The sequence below is a fragment of the Rhinoderma darwinii genome, chromosome 4, assembly GCF_050947455.1.
Source record: "Rhinoderma darwinii isolate aRhiDar2 chromosome 4, aRhiDar2.hap1, whole genome shotgun sequence".
Taxonomy (NCBI): domain Eukaryota; kingdom Metazoa; phylum Chordata; class Amphibia; order Anura; family Rhinodermatidae; genus Rhinoderma; species Rhinoderma darwinii.
In genome coordinates, this window is record NC_134690.1 from 16,181,442 (window position 1) to 16,198,417 (window position 16,976).

At 41.7% G+C, this 16,976-nt stretch overlaps 1 protein-coding gene across 2 annotated transcripts in view; it reads right to left on the reverse strand.

Annotated features, from left to right (window-relative positions):
- KIF13B (kinesin family member 13B) overlaps nucleotides 1–16,976 on the reverse strand; it is a 201,228-nt gene that overhangs the window by 48,051 nt on the left and 136,201 nt on the right. For both annotated transcript variants that reach the window (XM_075860868.1, XM_075860867.1), the window contains exons 28-30: nucleotides 6,050–6,176; nucleotides 2,894–2,949; nucleotides 2,675–2,799 (exon numbers count right to left, since the gene is read on the reverse strand). In XM_075860868.1, coding sequence (XP_075716983.1) covers nucleotides 2,675–2,799; nucleotides 2,894–2,949; nucleotides 6,050–6,176 — 308 coding nt within the window. The remainder of the gene's footprint in view (nucleotides 1–2,674; nucleotides 2,800–2,893; nucleotides 2,950–6,049; nucleotides 6,177–16,976) is intronic.

A 16,976-nucleotide genomic window follows, 5' to 3' on the forward strand; every position in this document is an offset into this window, starting at 1 on the left:
ATGTACACAGTGACTCCACCAGCAGAATAGTGAGTGCAGCTCTGGAGTATAATACAGGATGTAACTCAGGATCAGTACAGGATAAGTAATGTATGTACACAGTGACTCCACCAGCAGAATAGTGAGTGCAGTTCTGGAGTATAATACAGGATGTAACTCAGGATCAGTACAGGATAAGTAATGTATGTACACAGGGACTCCAGCAGCAGAATAGTGACTGCAGCTCTGGAGTATAATACAAGATGTAACTCAGGATCATTACAGGATAAGTAATGTATGTACACAGTGACTCCACCAGCAGAATAGTGAGTGCAGCTCTGGAGTATAATACAGGATGTAACTCAGGAGGAGTACAGGATAAGTAATGTAATGTATGTACACAGTGACTCCACCAGCAGAATAGTGAGTGCAGTTCTGGAGTATAATACAGGATGTAACTCAGGATCAGTACAGGATAAGTAATGTAATGTATGTACACAGGGACTCCACCAGCAGAATAGTGACTGCAGCTCTGGAGTATAATACAAGATGTAACTCAGGATCATTACAGGATAAGTAATGTATGTACACAGTGACTCCACCAGCAGAATAGTGAGTGCAGCTCTGGAGTATAATACAGGATGTAACTCAGGATCAGTGCAGGATAAGTAATGTAATGTATGCACACAGTGACTCCACCAGCAGAATAGTGAGTGCAGCTCTGGAGTATAATGCAGGATGTAACTCAGGATCAGTACAGGATAAGTAATGTATGCACACAGTGACTCCACCAGCAGAATAGTGAGTACAGCTCTGGAGTATAATACAGGATGTAACTCAGGATCAGTACAGGATAAGTAATGTATGTACACAGTGACTCCACCAGCAGAATAGTGAGTGCAGCTCTGGAGTATAATACAGGATGTAACTCAGGAGGAGTACAGGATAAGTAATGTAATGTATGTACACAGTGACTCCACCAGCAGAATAGTGAGTACAGCTCTGGAGTATAATACAGGATGTAACTCAGGATCAGTACAGGATAAGTAATGTAATGTATGTACACAGTGACTCCACCAGCAGAATAGTGAGTACAGCTCTGGAGTATAATACAGGATGTAACTCAGGATCAGTACAGGATAAGTAATGTAATGTATGTACACAGTGACTCCACCAGCAGAATAGTGAGTGCAGCTCCGGAGTATAATACAGGATGCAACTCAGTATCAGTACAGGATAAGTAATGAATGTACACAGTGACTCCACCAGCAGAATAGTGAGGGCAGCTCTGGAGTATAATACAGGATGTAACTCAGGATTAGTACAGGATAAGTAATGTAATGTATGTACACAGTGACTCCACCAGCAGAATAGTGAGTGCAGCTCTGGAGTATAATACAGGATGTAACTCAGGATCAGTACAGGATAAGTAATGTAATGTATGTACACAGTGACTCCACCAGCAGAATAGTGAGTGCAGCTCTGGAGTATAATACAGGATATAACTCAGGGTCAGTACAGGATATGTAATGTATGTGCACAGTGACTCCACCAGCAGAATAGTGAGTGCAGCTCTGGAGTATAATACATAATATAACTCAGGGTCAGTACAGGATATGTAATGTATGTACACAGTGACTCCACCAGCAGAATAGTGAGTACAGCTCTGGAGTATAATACAGGATGTAACTCAGGATCAATACATGATAAGTAATGTAATGTATGTACACAGTGACTCCACCAGCAGAATAGTGAGTACAGCTCTGGAGTATAATACAGGATGTAACTCAGGATCAGTACAGGATAAGTAATGTCATTTATGCACGGTGACTCCACTTCACTGTCATTTGACTTTTGACATGTGATAAGTTTTGATCGTTGGGGGTGCCAGTGCGGAGACACTCACTAAATCGCTAAAACAAAATGGGCAGAATCGCTCAACCAAGGGCTTTACCTCTTCGGCTGCAATCCTAGTGTGCCTGAAGACGGGCTCACATACAAAGTCTGCAAGCTCGTTTTCAGCCTGATGATGAGCTCATAGACTTTCTATGTGAGCCGTCTTCAAACATACTAGGATTGCCGATTGCAGCTGAAAATGTTTTAGTGTACGTTGGGGGTCTCGGCACCCGGAACCTCCCCACAGATCAAACCTTCTGAGATTTCACTATGACACGTCAAAAGTTTGCTGAACCAACAAATCACTCTTTAAAGGGATACTCCCATCTTAGACATATATGTCATAAATGTCTGATAGATGCGTGTCCCAGCTCTGGGACCCGAAACTATATAGAGAACGGGGGTCACCCAAACCCCTTCTCGCTTGGTGCAGTGGCCTCTGGCTGCAGATATCAGACGACGAGCCGTGGAGGCTCTCTCCATTCTATTCATGCGTGTGGCTCTCTCCATTCTATTCAATGGGAGTTACGCAAACAGTCGAGCAACCACTGCTGAACTGTTTCCTTAACTCCCATAAAACAGAATGGAGAGAGCAGTGCAGCCCCCTCATTACTAGTTCCCGTAGAGAATCTGCAGCCAGCAGCCGTGTACCGGGCGAAACGCGAGTCGTGACCCATGTCTTCTATACAGGTGCAGGTCCCAGAGCTGGGATCCGCATGTATCAGACATTTATGACAAATCCTGGAGGATATGCCTTATATGTCCAAGATAGGAAGACTCCCTCAGGGGCCGTACAAACCTCAGTCTCGTGATGTTTGATAATCTGTAGATCAAAGAACTCGTCCTCCGCTTCACCAGTAAGTGTTGCATCCCACCCGGCAGCTTCCGATTCATCCAGATTGTCCTGGGAGCTGAAATCATCCACTGAAAGAAATAACATGAAGTTAAACCACTACCACTAGTTGGGTTACGTTAGTCTACCAGTACCGGTTACCGACACCATCCGAACGTCACATACCATTAAGGTCCAGGAAAATAACAGGCATATGAGTTTCCATTCCCGACACTGGAGTCCTGAAACAATGAAAACTTTTTACAAAGTGATAACATGTTTAATTTTCCGTCGACGGGGCTGTGTGAGGGCTGGTTTTCTGCGGGCCTAGTTCTTATTGGTACCATATTGGGTACATACGACTTTTGGATTGCATTTTATTCCTGTTTTTGGGAGGCGAGGTGACCTCTATTCTGGCATTGTTTTGAATACATTTTTTATGGCGTTTACTGGGCGGGATAAATCATGTGTTCATTGTATAGGACTTGTCATTACGGATGCAACTATACCAATTGTGTGTAGTTTATTTTTTTCAATAATAAAACATTGTGTTTCTTTCTGTAAAACCACTGAGATGCCGTGGTCAGCATTGACCATGGCATCTGAGGGGTTAAACGGCTGGGTCGCAGGGTATGAAAAAAGAGAGAGACCACCTCATATGTAATCAAGGAGCAAGTATGCACTCTGATTGATAAGAGTGGGGTCATCTGAACCCATACGTGGACAGGAGAAGAATCAGAGATCCTCCTCCTCTCCCTGCTGCCAGCGCCTCTACTGTTGTCCCCTCCCCCCTCTGAAGTTCATACAGGCTACAGCGAGAGCTGCAAATATAGTCACGCTGCCCGAGCTTTTCTTGGTTACACTGTAAGGTTCTTTTCCTGCTGCCCGAGCCCTGAACAAGCTTTGCCATGGACGACTCTCGGTACCACCGCTGATCAGCTGACTGAAGGGTGAGCGCCACAACCCATTCATTGCTTACCAGGCACATTATCGTACATTCGGTAGTGGCTGCCACTGACCCCAGTCGGACTCCCACTGATCTACTAATGATAGGCCATCAATATTTAAGTCCCAGAAAACTCCTTTAATGGAGTGTCCGCCACAAAATCTAGGTGACCAACCCAGTAAAGAAGTAATTTACAGCAATAATTGGTGTTAGATAACTTTCTAAGGCTTCATGCACACAACCGTGCATTTGCGTCCACAATTTATACGCAATTTTGCGGACCTATTCATTTCTATGGCCCCACGCACACGACTTTTTCACGGATCCGTGCTGGGGCCGCGAATCCAGACAACAGAAACTCAGGACATGTCACTGATTTTTGGGTTCACACTACTGGTGAAATGGTTGTGGATTCGTGAATCTTGATGACACACTGAAGCGCAACAAACCACTCGTGGTTTTGCGGACCTAAAAACCAATGCGCTCGTGTGAATGAGGCCCAAAAGTCCAGATTAGCAAGTCTGCCTAAAAACGCAGTGATGTGGGAGCAGGGAATGTATCACGGGAATATCCGTGCAAGCTTTGCCATTGATGAGCGGAGGAAAGCTGGATGGGCCTGTAATAGCGGCCATGTTGGGCATCACCCAGCTTTTCAAGAGCCCTGAACGTCAAGTCTACCCAGGAATACAAGAACAGGGAATGGATCACAGCATATTTGTGCAAGCTTTGCCCGTGAGGAGTGTTGGGTGTCACCCAGCATTACGGAGATGTAGGATTTTTGGAGTTTTAGAGGAAAATACCCTTTAAGTTAACCCTATAAACGAGTAACGTAAAGAGGACATAGCCCAGATTGTACGTCAATGGAGGTCCTACATTCCCATCAGTCCTGAACTAGTAACGCTCGCTGGTCCGCACCCTACAGACTGCCGCGCGGGGACTCGAGCGCTGCTTCAACATCTTTTACCCTTGTAACGATTACGTCCTGCTAATTGATTCGGGATGTCAGCGATGGACTGGTTTATTGCCACTAAATTGTGCGTAACATTCCTCACCTCCTCTGTCCTTTCATGTATAATTAATGCCGAGGTTTCGGTGTGGGTTTTAATTTGCGGTCTCTTAATGCCTGGAAAATTACAGAGGGCCGATCGCTGACTGAATGGAACCAGGCGTTTAATACGAGAGACGCCGCGGGCCAGGCAACGCCGTTTTATCACCGCTTCCTTTTAAGTGAGGAACGAGCTGGATAATTAACACAGGGGTGCGATAAGTGCACGGATACTTAGCGGTGATTTACGCGCCACACAAGGTCAGAATTATTCAGATCAAGAGCAAAATATTGCAGGACTGGGAGATCAGTCGCCTGGGGCGAGCCGGAAATTGCTGAGCCAGGACCTCATGGACGCGTCCGATATTTTACTTACAAATCAGAATAATTTGTTCATAAAACACTATTTCAATTACAGCAAAAAAAAAAAAAAAAAATCAGGAAGATTTCAGGACTAAAGGGGACGTATCATCAGGGGATACCCTGTCCATTTTCCCTATTGAGATATATGGACGTAGGGTTGAGGACACCCCTCTGAGATCTGCTGCTTGGGCGGACCCTGTTCCTCCGTGTATTACATGGACCTCCATTCACTTGAAACGGCCGCCATGTAATACTACCTTTCCCCTGCAGTGGGCGCTCTGGTGTTAATGAGCCAGGTCAGCTTCAATACAGAAATAGATTGTCAAGATTCCCATATAATTAAGGTGACTGTTCAGTTCCCTTAGTGGAAAGTTGCCCTGTGCCCCCTATATGCTGGTAAATTAAAATCCAACATGCCCGATCCTTTTTTCCCTCGACAACTGCAGTCGGGGGGAGAATCGGGACGCCCTCCACGCACAGACAACCGGTCGGTCCTGTCTGAATCGGCGGGTTGGCCCGACGTTCATTGAATGTGGCAGCTTGACACGTACATTACCCTGTTTAGTAAAGTCGCAGGTGTGACCCTTCTGCCACATAAGAGAACCCCAGTCCTATAGTTCCGGCCCGATTACAGATTTTGAGTGAGGGTCCAAGGGGCGTCATGTTACGTTACACTCCCCGGACTGGACATGACTTGTGCGGATAAAGCTGGGAAAAGCTCATCATTATAGTTTGTCTTTCCTGGATTGTTCCTTAAAATTTGCAGTACCTGAGGGGGCGGAGCATGACACAGAGGACATCAAAGACAGAAATCATACACCGCCCCTCAGGTCCTGCGGTAGGAATAACACCATCTCCGAGGAATGTGTTGTAAGAAGAAACATTGAAATGCAATGATCCCATGATCTGCTAGGACAGTCATCCCGGAGGAGGTAAGCGGGGGAGGGGGGGGGGGTGTAGATATTTAGTGCTGGGTCGGAGTTCTCACCAGTTGGCCGGTGCTCCAGGGATACCGCTCCCTGCAGAGGGGACCAGGACGGAGTTCCTCTCCTCGGTAAGAGTCAGTCTCATCTCCAGGAGCTGAGCCTCGCGTTCTGCATCATCTTCAGTCTTATCTGTGGAATGGAGAATCGTTCTTCATATAGGAAATTGTTGCGGGACACCATTACATCACACCATGTGACCATGAGCCCGTACAGCGCACCCCAGGACAGCCGATCAGAAATGAGGCAGCACAGCGCTCGCTGACAGGGAATACGGTCAGACAAGACCGCTCTGGGGTCCTTCAATGGACCCTGTCCTCTCTGACTATGCAAGGAATGGGCCCAGATCACGTCACAGGAACTTTGTGTTACCCAACCAAACGAGGGGTCCCACCTCAGTCTATCCCTATATATACTGCGATCACTGCCACTAGCCTAGACCACTCCCCTGGACCCCCGGGGATCCTAAAAATTAGCCTCTTCACCTCCCATGGACCACCAGGTATACCGACACGAGCCCCATCACTGCCCTAGACCATTAGGTATCTGGATATTAACAACTTCTCTGCCCTAGACCATTAGATATACGCATAGTAACCACTTCACATTTCGTAGATCATCAGCCATACTGATATAAACGCCTTCACTACCCTAGGCGACTAACCCTTTCACTGCTGTAGCCCACCGGATATGCTGGTATTAACCCCTTCACTGCCCTAGATGCTGTATATTATAATATGTGTCCTGTGTGTCTGGCTGCTGTATAATATAATATGTCCTGTGTATCTGGCTGCTGTATAATATAATATGTGCGGTGTGTCTGGCTGCTGTATAATATAATATGTGCTGTGTATCTGGCTGCTGTATAATATAATATGTGCTGTGTGTCTGGCTGCTGTATAATATAATATGTCCTGTGTGTCTGGCTGCTGTATAATATAATATGTGCTGTGTGTCTGGCTGCTGTATAATATAATATGTGCTGTGTGTCTGGCTGCTGTATAATATAATATGTGCTGTGTGTCTGGCTGCTGTATAATATAATATGTGCTGTGTGTCTGGCTGCTGTATATTATAATATGTCCTGTGTGTCTGGCTGCTGTATATTATAATATGTGCTGTGTGTCTGGCTGCTGTATAATATAATATGTGCTGTGTGTCTGGCTGCTGTATAATATAATATGTCCTGTGTGTCTGGCTGCTGTATAATATAATATGTGCTGTGTGTCTGGCTGCTGTATAATATAATATGTGCTGTGTGTCTGGCTGCTGTATAATATAATATGTGCTGTGTGTCTGGCTGCTGTATAATATAATATGTGCTGTGTGTCTGGCTGCTGTATAATATAATATGTGCTGTGTGTCTGGCTGCTGTATAATATAATATGTGCTGTGTGTCTGGCTGCTGTATAATATAATATGTGCTGTGTATCTGGCTGCTGTATAATATAATATGTCCTGTGTGTCTGGCTGCTGTATAATATAATATGTGCTGTGTGTCTGGCTGCTGTATAATATAATGTGCGCTGTGTGTCTGGCTGCTGTATAATATAATATGTCCTGTGTGTCTGGCTGCTGTATATTATAATATGTGCTGTGTATCTGGCTGCTGTATAATATAATATGTGCTGTGTGTCTGGCTGCTGTATAATATAATATGTGCTGTGTGTCTGGCTGCTGTATAATATAATATGTGCTGTGTGTCTGGCTGCTGTATAATATAATATGTGCTGTGTGTCTGGCTGCTGTATAATATAATATGTGCTGTGTGTCTGGCTGCTGTATAATATAATATGTGCTGTGTGTCTGGCTGCTGTATAATATAATATGTGCTGTGTGTCTGGCTGCTGTATAATATAATATGTGCTGTGTGTCTGGCTGCTGTATAATATAATATGTGTCCTGTGTGTCTGGCTGCTGTATAATATAATATGTCCTGTGTGTCTGGCTGCTGTATAATATAATATGTGCTGTGTGTCTGGCTGCTGTATAATATAATATGTCCTGTGTGTCTGGCTGCTGTATAATATAATATGTGCTGTGTGTCTGGCTGCTGTATATTATAATATGTGCTGTGTGTCTGGCTGCTGTATAATATAATATGTGCTGTGTGTCTGGCTGCTGTATAATATAATATGTCCTGTGTGTCTGGCTGCTGTATAATATAATATGTGCTGTGTGTCTGGCTGCTGTATAATATAATATGTGCTGTGTGTCTGGCTGCTGTATAATATAATATGTGCTGTGTGTCTGGCTGCTGTATAATATAATATGTGCTGTGTGTCTGGCTGCTGTATAATATAATATGTCCTGTGTGTCTGGCTGCTGTATAATATAATATGTCCTGTGTGTCTGGCTGCTGTATAATATAATATGTGCTGTGTGTCTGGCTGCTGTATAATATATGTGCTGTGTGTCTGGCTGCTGTATAATATAATATGTGCTGTGTGTCTGGCTGCTGTATAATATAATATGTGTCCTGTGTGTCTGGCTGCTGTATAATATAATATGTGCTGTGTGTCTGGCTGCTGTATAATATAATATGTGCTGTGTGTCTGGCTGCTGTATAATATAATATGTCCTGTGTGTCTGGCTGCTGTATAATATAATATGTGCTGTGTGTCTGGCTGCTGTATAATATAATATGTGCTGTGTGTCTGGCTGCTGTATAATATAATATGTGCTGTGTGTCTGGCTGCTGTATAATATAATATGTGCTGTGTGTCTGGCTGCTGTATAATATAATATGTGTCCTGTGTGTCTGGCTGCTGTATAATATAATATGTGCTGTGTGTCTGGCTGCTGTATAATATAATATGCGCTGTGTGTCTGGCTGCTGTATAATATAATATGTCCTGTGTGTCTGGCTGCTGTATAATATAATATGTCCTGTGTGTCTGGCTGCTGTATAATATAATATGTCCTGTGTGTCTGGCTGCTGTATAATATAATATGTCCTGTGTGTCTGGCTGCTGTATAATATAATATGTGCTGTGTGTCTGGCTGCTGTATAATATAATATGTGCGGTGTGTCTGGCTGCTGTATAATATAATATGTGCGGTGTGTCTGGCTGCTGTATATTATAATATGTGCTGTGTGTCTGGCTGCTGTATAATATAATATGTGCGGTGTGTCTGGCTGCTGTATAATATAATATGTGTCCTGTGTGTCTGGCTGCTGTATAATATAATATGTGCTGTGTGTCTGGCTGCTGTATAATATAATATGTCCTGTGTGTCTGGCTGCTGTATAATATAATATGTGCCCTGTGTGTCTGGCTGCTGTATAATATAATATGTGCTGTGTGTCTGGCTGCTGTATATTATAATATGTGCTGTGTGTCTGGCTGCTGTATAATATAATATGTGCGGTGTGTCTGGCTGCTGTATAATATAATATGTGTCCTGTGTGTCTGGCTGCTGTATAATATAATATGTGCTGTGTGTCTGGCTGCTGTATAATATAATATGTCCTGTGTGTCTGGCTGCTGTATAATATAATATGTGCCCTGTGTGTCTGGCTGCTGTATAATATAATATGTGCTGTGTGTCTGGCTGCTGTATATTATAATATGTGCTGTGTGTCTGGCTGCTGTATAATATAATATGTGCGGTGTGTCTGGCTGCTGTATAATATAATATGTCCTGTGTGTCTGGCTGCTGTATAATATAATATGTGCTGTGTGTCTGGCTGCTGTATATTATAATATGTGCTGTGTGTCTGGCTGCTGTATAATATAATATGTGCTGTGTGTCTGGCTGCTGTATAATATAATATGTCCTGTGTGTCTGGCTGCTGTATAATATAATATGTCCTGTGTGTCTGGCTGCTGTATAATATAATATGTGCCCTGTGTGTCTGGCTGCTGTATAATATAATATGTGCTGTGTGTCTGGCTGCTGTATATTATAATATGTGCTGTGTGTCTGGCTGCTGTATAATATAATATGTGCGGTGTGTCTGGCTGCTGTATAATATAATATGTCCTGTGTGTCTGCCTGCTGTATAATATAATATGTGCCCTGTGTGTCTGGCTGCTGTATAATATAATATGTGCTGTGTGTCTGGCTGCTGTATAATATAATATGTGCTGTGTGTCTGGCTGCTGTATAATATAATATGTGCTGTGTGTCTGGCTGCTGTATAATATAATATGTCCTGTGTGTCTGGCTGCTGTATAATATAATATGTGCTGTGTGTCTGGCTGCTGTGTAATATAATATGTGCTGTGTGTCTGGCTGCTGTATAATATAATATGTGCTGTGTGTCTGGCTGCTGTATAATATAATATGTGCTGTGTGTCTGGCTGCTGTATAATATAATATGTCCTGTGTGTCTGGCTGCTGTATAATATAATATGTGCTGTGTGTCTGGCTGCTGTATAATATAATATGTCCTGTGTGTCTGGCTGCTGTATAATATAATATGTGCTGTGTGTCTGGCTGCTGTATAATATAATATGTGCTGTGTGTCTGGCTGCTGTATAATATAATATGTGCTGTGTGTCTGGCTGCTGTATAATATAATATGTGCTGTGTGTCTGGCTGCTGTATAATATAATATGTGCTGTGTGTCTGGCTGCTGTATAATATAATATGTGCTGTGTGTCTGGCTGCTGTATAATATAATATGTGCTGTGTGTCTGGCTGCTGTATAATATAATATGTGCTGTGTGTCTGGCTGCTGTATAATATAATATGTGCTGTGTGTCTGGCTGCTGTATAATATAATATGTCCTGTGTGTCTGGCTGCTGTATAATATAATATGTGCTGTGTGTCTGGCTGCTGTATAATATAATATGTCCTGTGTGTCTGGCTGCTGTATAATATAATACGTGCTGTGTGTCTGGCTGCTGTATAATATAATATGTGCTGTGTGTCTGGCTGCTGTATAATATATGTGCTGTGTGTCTGGCTGCTGTATAATATAATATGTGCTGTGTGTCTGGCTGCTGTATAATATAATATGTGCTGTGTGTCTGGCTGCTGTATAATATAATATGTGCCCTGTGTGTCTGGCTGCTGTATAATATAATATGTCCTGTGTGTCTGGCTGCTGTATAATATAATATGTGCTGTGTGTCTGGCTGCTGTATAATATAATATGTCCTGTGTGTCTGGCTGCTGTATAATATAATATGTGCTGTGTGTCTGGCTGCTGTATAATATAATATGTGCTGTGTGTCTGGCTGCTGTATAATATAATATGTCCTGTGTGTCTGGCTGCTGTATAATATAATATGTGCTGTGTGTCTGGCTGCTGTATAATATAATATGTGCTGTGTGTCTGGCTGCTGTATAATATAATATGTGCTGTGTGTCTGGCTGCTGTATAATATAATATGTGCTGTGTATCTGGCTGCTGTATAATATAATATGTCCTGTGTGTCTGGCTGCTGTATAATATAATATGTCCTGTGTGTCTGGCTGCTGTATAATATAATATGTGCTGTGTGTCTGGCTGCTGTATAATATAATATGTGCTGTGTGTCTGGCTGCTGTATAATATAATATGTGCTGTGTGTCTGGCTGCTGTATAATATAATATGTCCTGTGTGTCTGGCTGCTGTATAATATAATATGTGCTGTGTGTCTGGCTGCTGTATAATATAATATGTGCTGTGTGTCTGGCTGCTGTATAATATAATATGTCCTGTGTGTCTGGCTGCTGTATAATATAATATGTCCTGTGTGTCTGGCTGCTGTATAATATAATATGTGCTGTGTGTCTGGCTGCTGTATAATATAATATGTCCTGTGTGTCTGGCTGCTGTATAATATAATATGTGTCCTGTGTGTCTGGCTGCTGTATAATATAATATGTCCTGTGTGTCTGGCTGCTGTATAATATAATATGTGTCCTGTGTGTCTGGCTGCTGTATAATATAATATGTGCTGTGTGTCTGGCTGCTGTATAATATAATATGTGCTGTGTGTCTGGCTGCTGTATAATATAATATGTGCTGTGTATCTGGCTGCTGTATAATATAATATGTGCTGTGTGTCTGGCTGCTGTATAATATAATATGTGCCCTGTGTGTCTGGCTGCTGTATAATATAATATGTGCTGTGTGTCTGGCTGCTGTATAATATAATATGTCCTGTGTGTCTGGCTGCTGTATAATATAATATGTGCTGTGTGTCTGGCTGCTGTATAATATAATATGTCCTGTGTGTCTGGCTGCTGTATAATATAATATGTGCTGTGTGTCTGGCTGCTGTATATTATAATATGTGCTGTGTGTCTGGCTGCTGTATAATATAATATGTGCTGTGTGTCTGGCTGCTGTATAATATAATATGTGCTGTGTGTCTGGCTGCTGTATAATATAATATGTCCTGTGTGTCTGGCTGCTGTATAATATAATATGTGTCCTGTGTGTCTGGCTGCTGTATAATATATGTGCTGTGTGTCTGGCTGCTGTATAATATAATATGTGTCCTGTGTGTCTGGCTGCTGTATAATATAATATGTGCCCTGTGTGTCTGGCTGCTGTATAATATAATATGTGCTGTGTGTCTGGCTGCTGTATAATATAATATGTGCTGTGTGTCTGGCTGCTGTATAATATAATATGTGCTGTGTGTCTGGCTGCTGTATAATATAATATGTGCTGTGTGTCTGGCTGCTGTATAATATAATATGTGCTGTGTGTCTGGCTGCTGTATAATATAATATGTGCTGTGTGTCTGGCTGCTGTATAATATAATATGTCCTGTGTGTCTGGCTGCTGTATAATATAATATGTGCTGTGTGTCTGGCTGCTGTATAATATAATATGTCCTGTGTGTCTGGCTGCTGTATAATATAATATGTGCTGTGTGTCTGGCTGCTGTATAATATATGTGCTGTGTGTCTGGCTGCTGTATAATATAATATGTGCTGTGTGTCTGGCTGCTGTATAATATAATATGTGCGGTGTGTCTGGCTGCTGTATAATATAATATGTGCGGTGTGTCTGGCTGCTGTATAATATAATATGTGTCCTGTGTGTCTGGCTGCTGTATAATATAATATGTGCTGTGTGTCTGGCTGCTGTATAATATAATATGTGCCCTGTGTGTCTGGCTGCTGTATAATATAATATGTCCTGTGTGTCTGGCTGCTGTATAATATAATATGTGCTGTGTGTCTGGCTGCTGTATAATATAATATGTGCTGTGTGTCTGGCTGCTGTATAATATAATATGTGCTGTGTGTCTGGCTGCTGTATAATATAATATGTGCTGTGTGTCTGGCTGCTGTATAATATAATATGTGCTGTGTGTCTGGCTGCTGTATAATATAATATGTGCTGTGTGTCTGGCTGCTGTATAATATAATATGTCCTGTGTGTCTGGCTGCTGTATAATATAATATGTGCTGTGTGTCTGGCTGCTGTATAATATAATATGTGCTGTGTGTCTGGCTGCTGTATAATATAATATGTGCTGTGTGTCTGGCTGCTGTATAATATAATATGTCCTGTGTGTCTGGCTGCTGTATAATATAATATGTGCTGTGTGTCTGGCTGCTGTATAATATAATATGTCCTGTGTGTCTGGCTGCTGTATAATATAATATGTGCTGTGTGTCTGGCTGCTGTATAATATAATATGTGCTGTGTGTCTGGCTGCTGTATAATATAATATGTGCTGTGTGTCTGGCTGCTGTATAATATAATATGTCCTGTGTGTCTGGCTGCTGTATAATATAATATGTGCTGTGTGTCTGGCTGCTGTATAATATAATATGTGCTGTGTGTCTGGCTGCTGTATAATATAATATGTGCTGTGTGTCTGGCTGCTGTATAATATAATATGTGCGGTGTGTCTGGCTGCTGTATAATATAATATGTGCGGTGTGTCTGGCTGCTGTATAATATAATATGTGTCCTGTGTGTCTGGCTGCTGTATAATATAATATGTGCTGTGTGTCTGGCTGCTGTATAATATAATATGTGTCCTGTGTGTCTGGCTGCTGTATAATATAATATGTGCTGTGTGTCTGGCTGCTGTATAATATAATATGTGCTGTGTGTCTGGCTGCTGTATAATATAATATGTGCTGTGTGTCTGGCTGCTGTATAATATAATATGTGCTGTGTGTCTGGCTGCTGTATAATATAATATGTGCTGTGTGTCTGGCTGCTGTATAATATAATATGTGCGGTGTGTCTGGCTGCTGTATAATATAATATGTGTCCTGTGTGTCTGGCTGCTGTATATTATAATATGTGCTGTGTGTCTGGCTGCTGTATAATATAATATGTGCTGTGTGTCTGGCTGCTGTATATTATAATATGTGCTGTGTGTCTGGCTGCTGTATAATATAATATGTGCTGTGTGTCTGGCTGCTGTATAATATAATATGTGCTGTGTGTCTGGCTGCTGTATAATATAATATGTGCTGTGTGTCTGGCTGCTGTATAATATAATATGCGCTGTGTGTCTGGCTGCTGTATAATATAATATGTGCTGTGTGTCTGGCTGCTGTATAATATAATATGTCCTGTGTGTCTGGCTGCTGTATAATATAATATGTGCGGTGTGTCTGGCTGCTGTATAATATAATATGTGCTGTGTGTCTGGCTGCTGTATAATATAATATGTGCTGTTTGTCTGGCTGCTGTATAATATAATATGTGCTGTGTATCTGGCTGCTGTATAATATAATATGTGCTGTGTGTCTGGCTGCTGTATAATATAATATGTCCTGTGTGTCTGGCTGCTGTATAATATAATATGTCCTGTGTGTCTGGCTGCTGTATAATATAATATGTGCTGTGTGTCTGGCTGCTGTATAATATAATATGTGCTGTGTGTCTGGCTGCTGTATAATATAATATGTGCTGTGTGTCTGGCTGCTGTATAATATAATATGTCCTGTGTGTCTGGCTGCTGTATAATATAATATGTGCTGTGTGTCTGGCTGCTGTATAATATAATATGTCCTGTGTGTCTGGCTGCTGTATAATATAATATGTCCTGTGTGTCTGGCTGCTGTATAATATAATATGTCCTGTGTGTCTGGCTGCTGTATAATATAATATGTCCTGTGTGTCTGGCTGCTGTATAATATAATATGTGCTGTGTGTCTGGCTGCTGTATAATATAATATGTGCTGTGTGTCTGGCTGCTGTATAATATAATATGTGCTGTGTGTCTGGCTGCTGTATAATATAATATGTGCTGTGTGTCTGGCTGCTGTATAATATAATATGTGCTGTGTGTCTGGCTGCTGTATAATATAATATGTCCTGTGTGTCTGGCTGCTGTATAATATAATATGTGCTGTGTGTCTGGCTGCTGTATAATATAATATGTGCTGTGTGTCTGGCTGCTGTATAATATAATATGTGCTGTGTGTCTGGCTGCTGTATAATATAATATGTGCTGTGTGTCTGGCTGCTGTATAATATAATATGTGCTGTGTGTCTGGCTGCTGTATAATATAATATGTGCCCTGTGTGTCTGGCTGCTGTATAATATAATATGTGCTGTGTGTCTGGCTGCTGTATAATATAATATGTGCTGTGTGTCTGGCTGCTGTATAATATAATATGTGTCCTGTGTGTCTGGCTGCTGTATAATATAATATGTGTCCTGTGTGTCTGGCTGCTGTATAATATAATATGTGCTGTGTGTCTGGCTGCTGTATAATATAATATGTGCTGTGTGTCTGGCTGCTGTATAATATAATATGTGCTGTGTGTCTGGCTGCTGTATAATATAATATGTGCTGTGTGTCTGGCTGCTGTATAATATAATATGTGCTGTGTGTCTGGCTGCTGTATAATATAATATGTCCTGTGTGTCTGGCTGCTGTATAATATAATATGTCCTGTGTGTCTGGCTGCTGTATAATATAATATGTCCTGTGTGTCTGGCTGCTGTATAATATAATATGTGCTGTGTGTCTGGCTGCTGTATAATATAATATGTGCTGTGTGTCTGGCTGCTGTATAATATAATATGTGCTGTGTGTCTGGCTGCTGTATAATATAATATGTGCTGTGTGTCTGGCTGCTGTATAATATAATATGTGCTGTGTGTCTGGCTGCTGTATAATATAATATGTGCCCTGTGTGTCTGGCTGCTGTATAATATAATATGTGTCCTGTGTATCTGGCTGCTGTATAATATAATATGTGCTGTGTGTCTGGCTGCTGTATAATATAATATGTCCTGTGTGTCTGGCTGCTGTATAATATAATATGTGCTGTGTGTCTGGCTGCTGTATAATATAATATGTGCTGTGTGTCTGGCTGCTGTATAATATAATGTGCGCTGTGTGTCTGGCTGCTGTATAATATAATATGTCCTGTGTGTCTGGCTGCTGTATAATATAATATGTGCTGTGTGTCTGGCTGCTGTATAATATAATATGTGCTGTGTGTCTGGCTGCTGTATAATATAATGTGCGCTGTGTGTCTGGCTGCTGTATAATATAATATGTCCTGTGTGTCTGGCTGCTGTATAATATAATATGTGCTGTGTGTCTGGCTGCTGTATAATATAATATGTCCTGTGTGTCTGGCTGCTGTATAATATAATATGTGCTGTGTGTCTGGCTGCTGTATAATATAATATGTGCTGTGTGTCTGGCTGCTGTATAATATAATATGTGTCCTGTGTGTCTGGCTGCTGTATAATATAATATGTCCTGTGTGTCTGGCTGCTGTATAATATAATATGTGCTGTGTGTCTGGCTGCTGTATAATATAATATGTGTCCTGTGTGTCTGGCTGCTGTATAATATAATATGTGCTGTGTGTCTGGCTGCTGTATAATATAATATGTGTCCTGTGTGTCTGGCTGCTGTATAATATAATATGTGCTGTGTGTCTGGCTGCTGTATAATATAATATGTCCTGTGTGTCTGGCTGCTGTATAATATAATATGTGTCCTGTGTGTCTGGCTGCTGTATAATATAATATGTGCTGTGTGT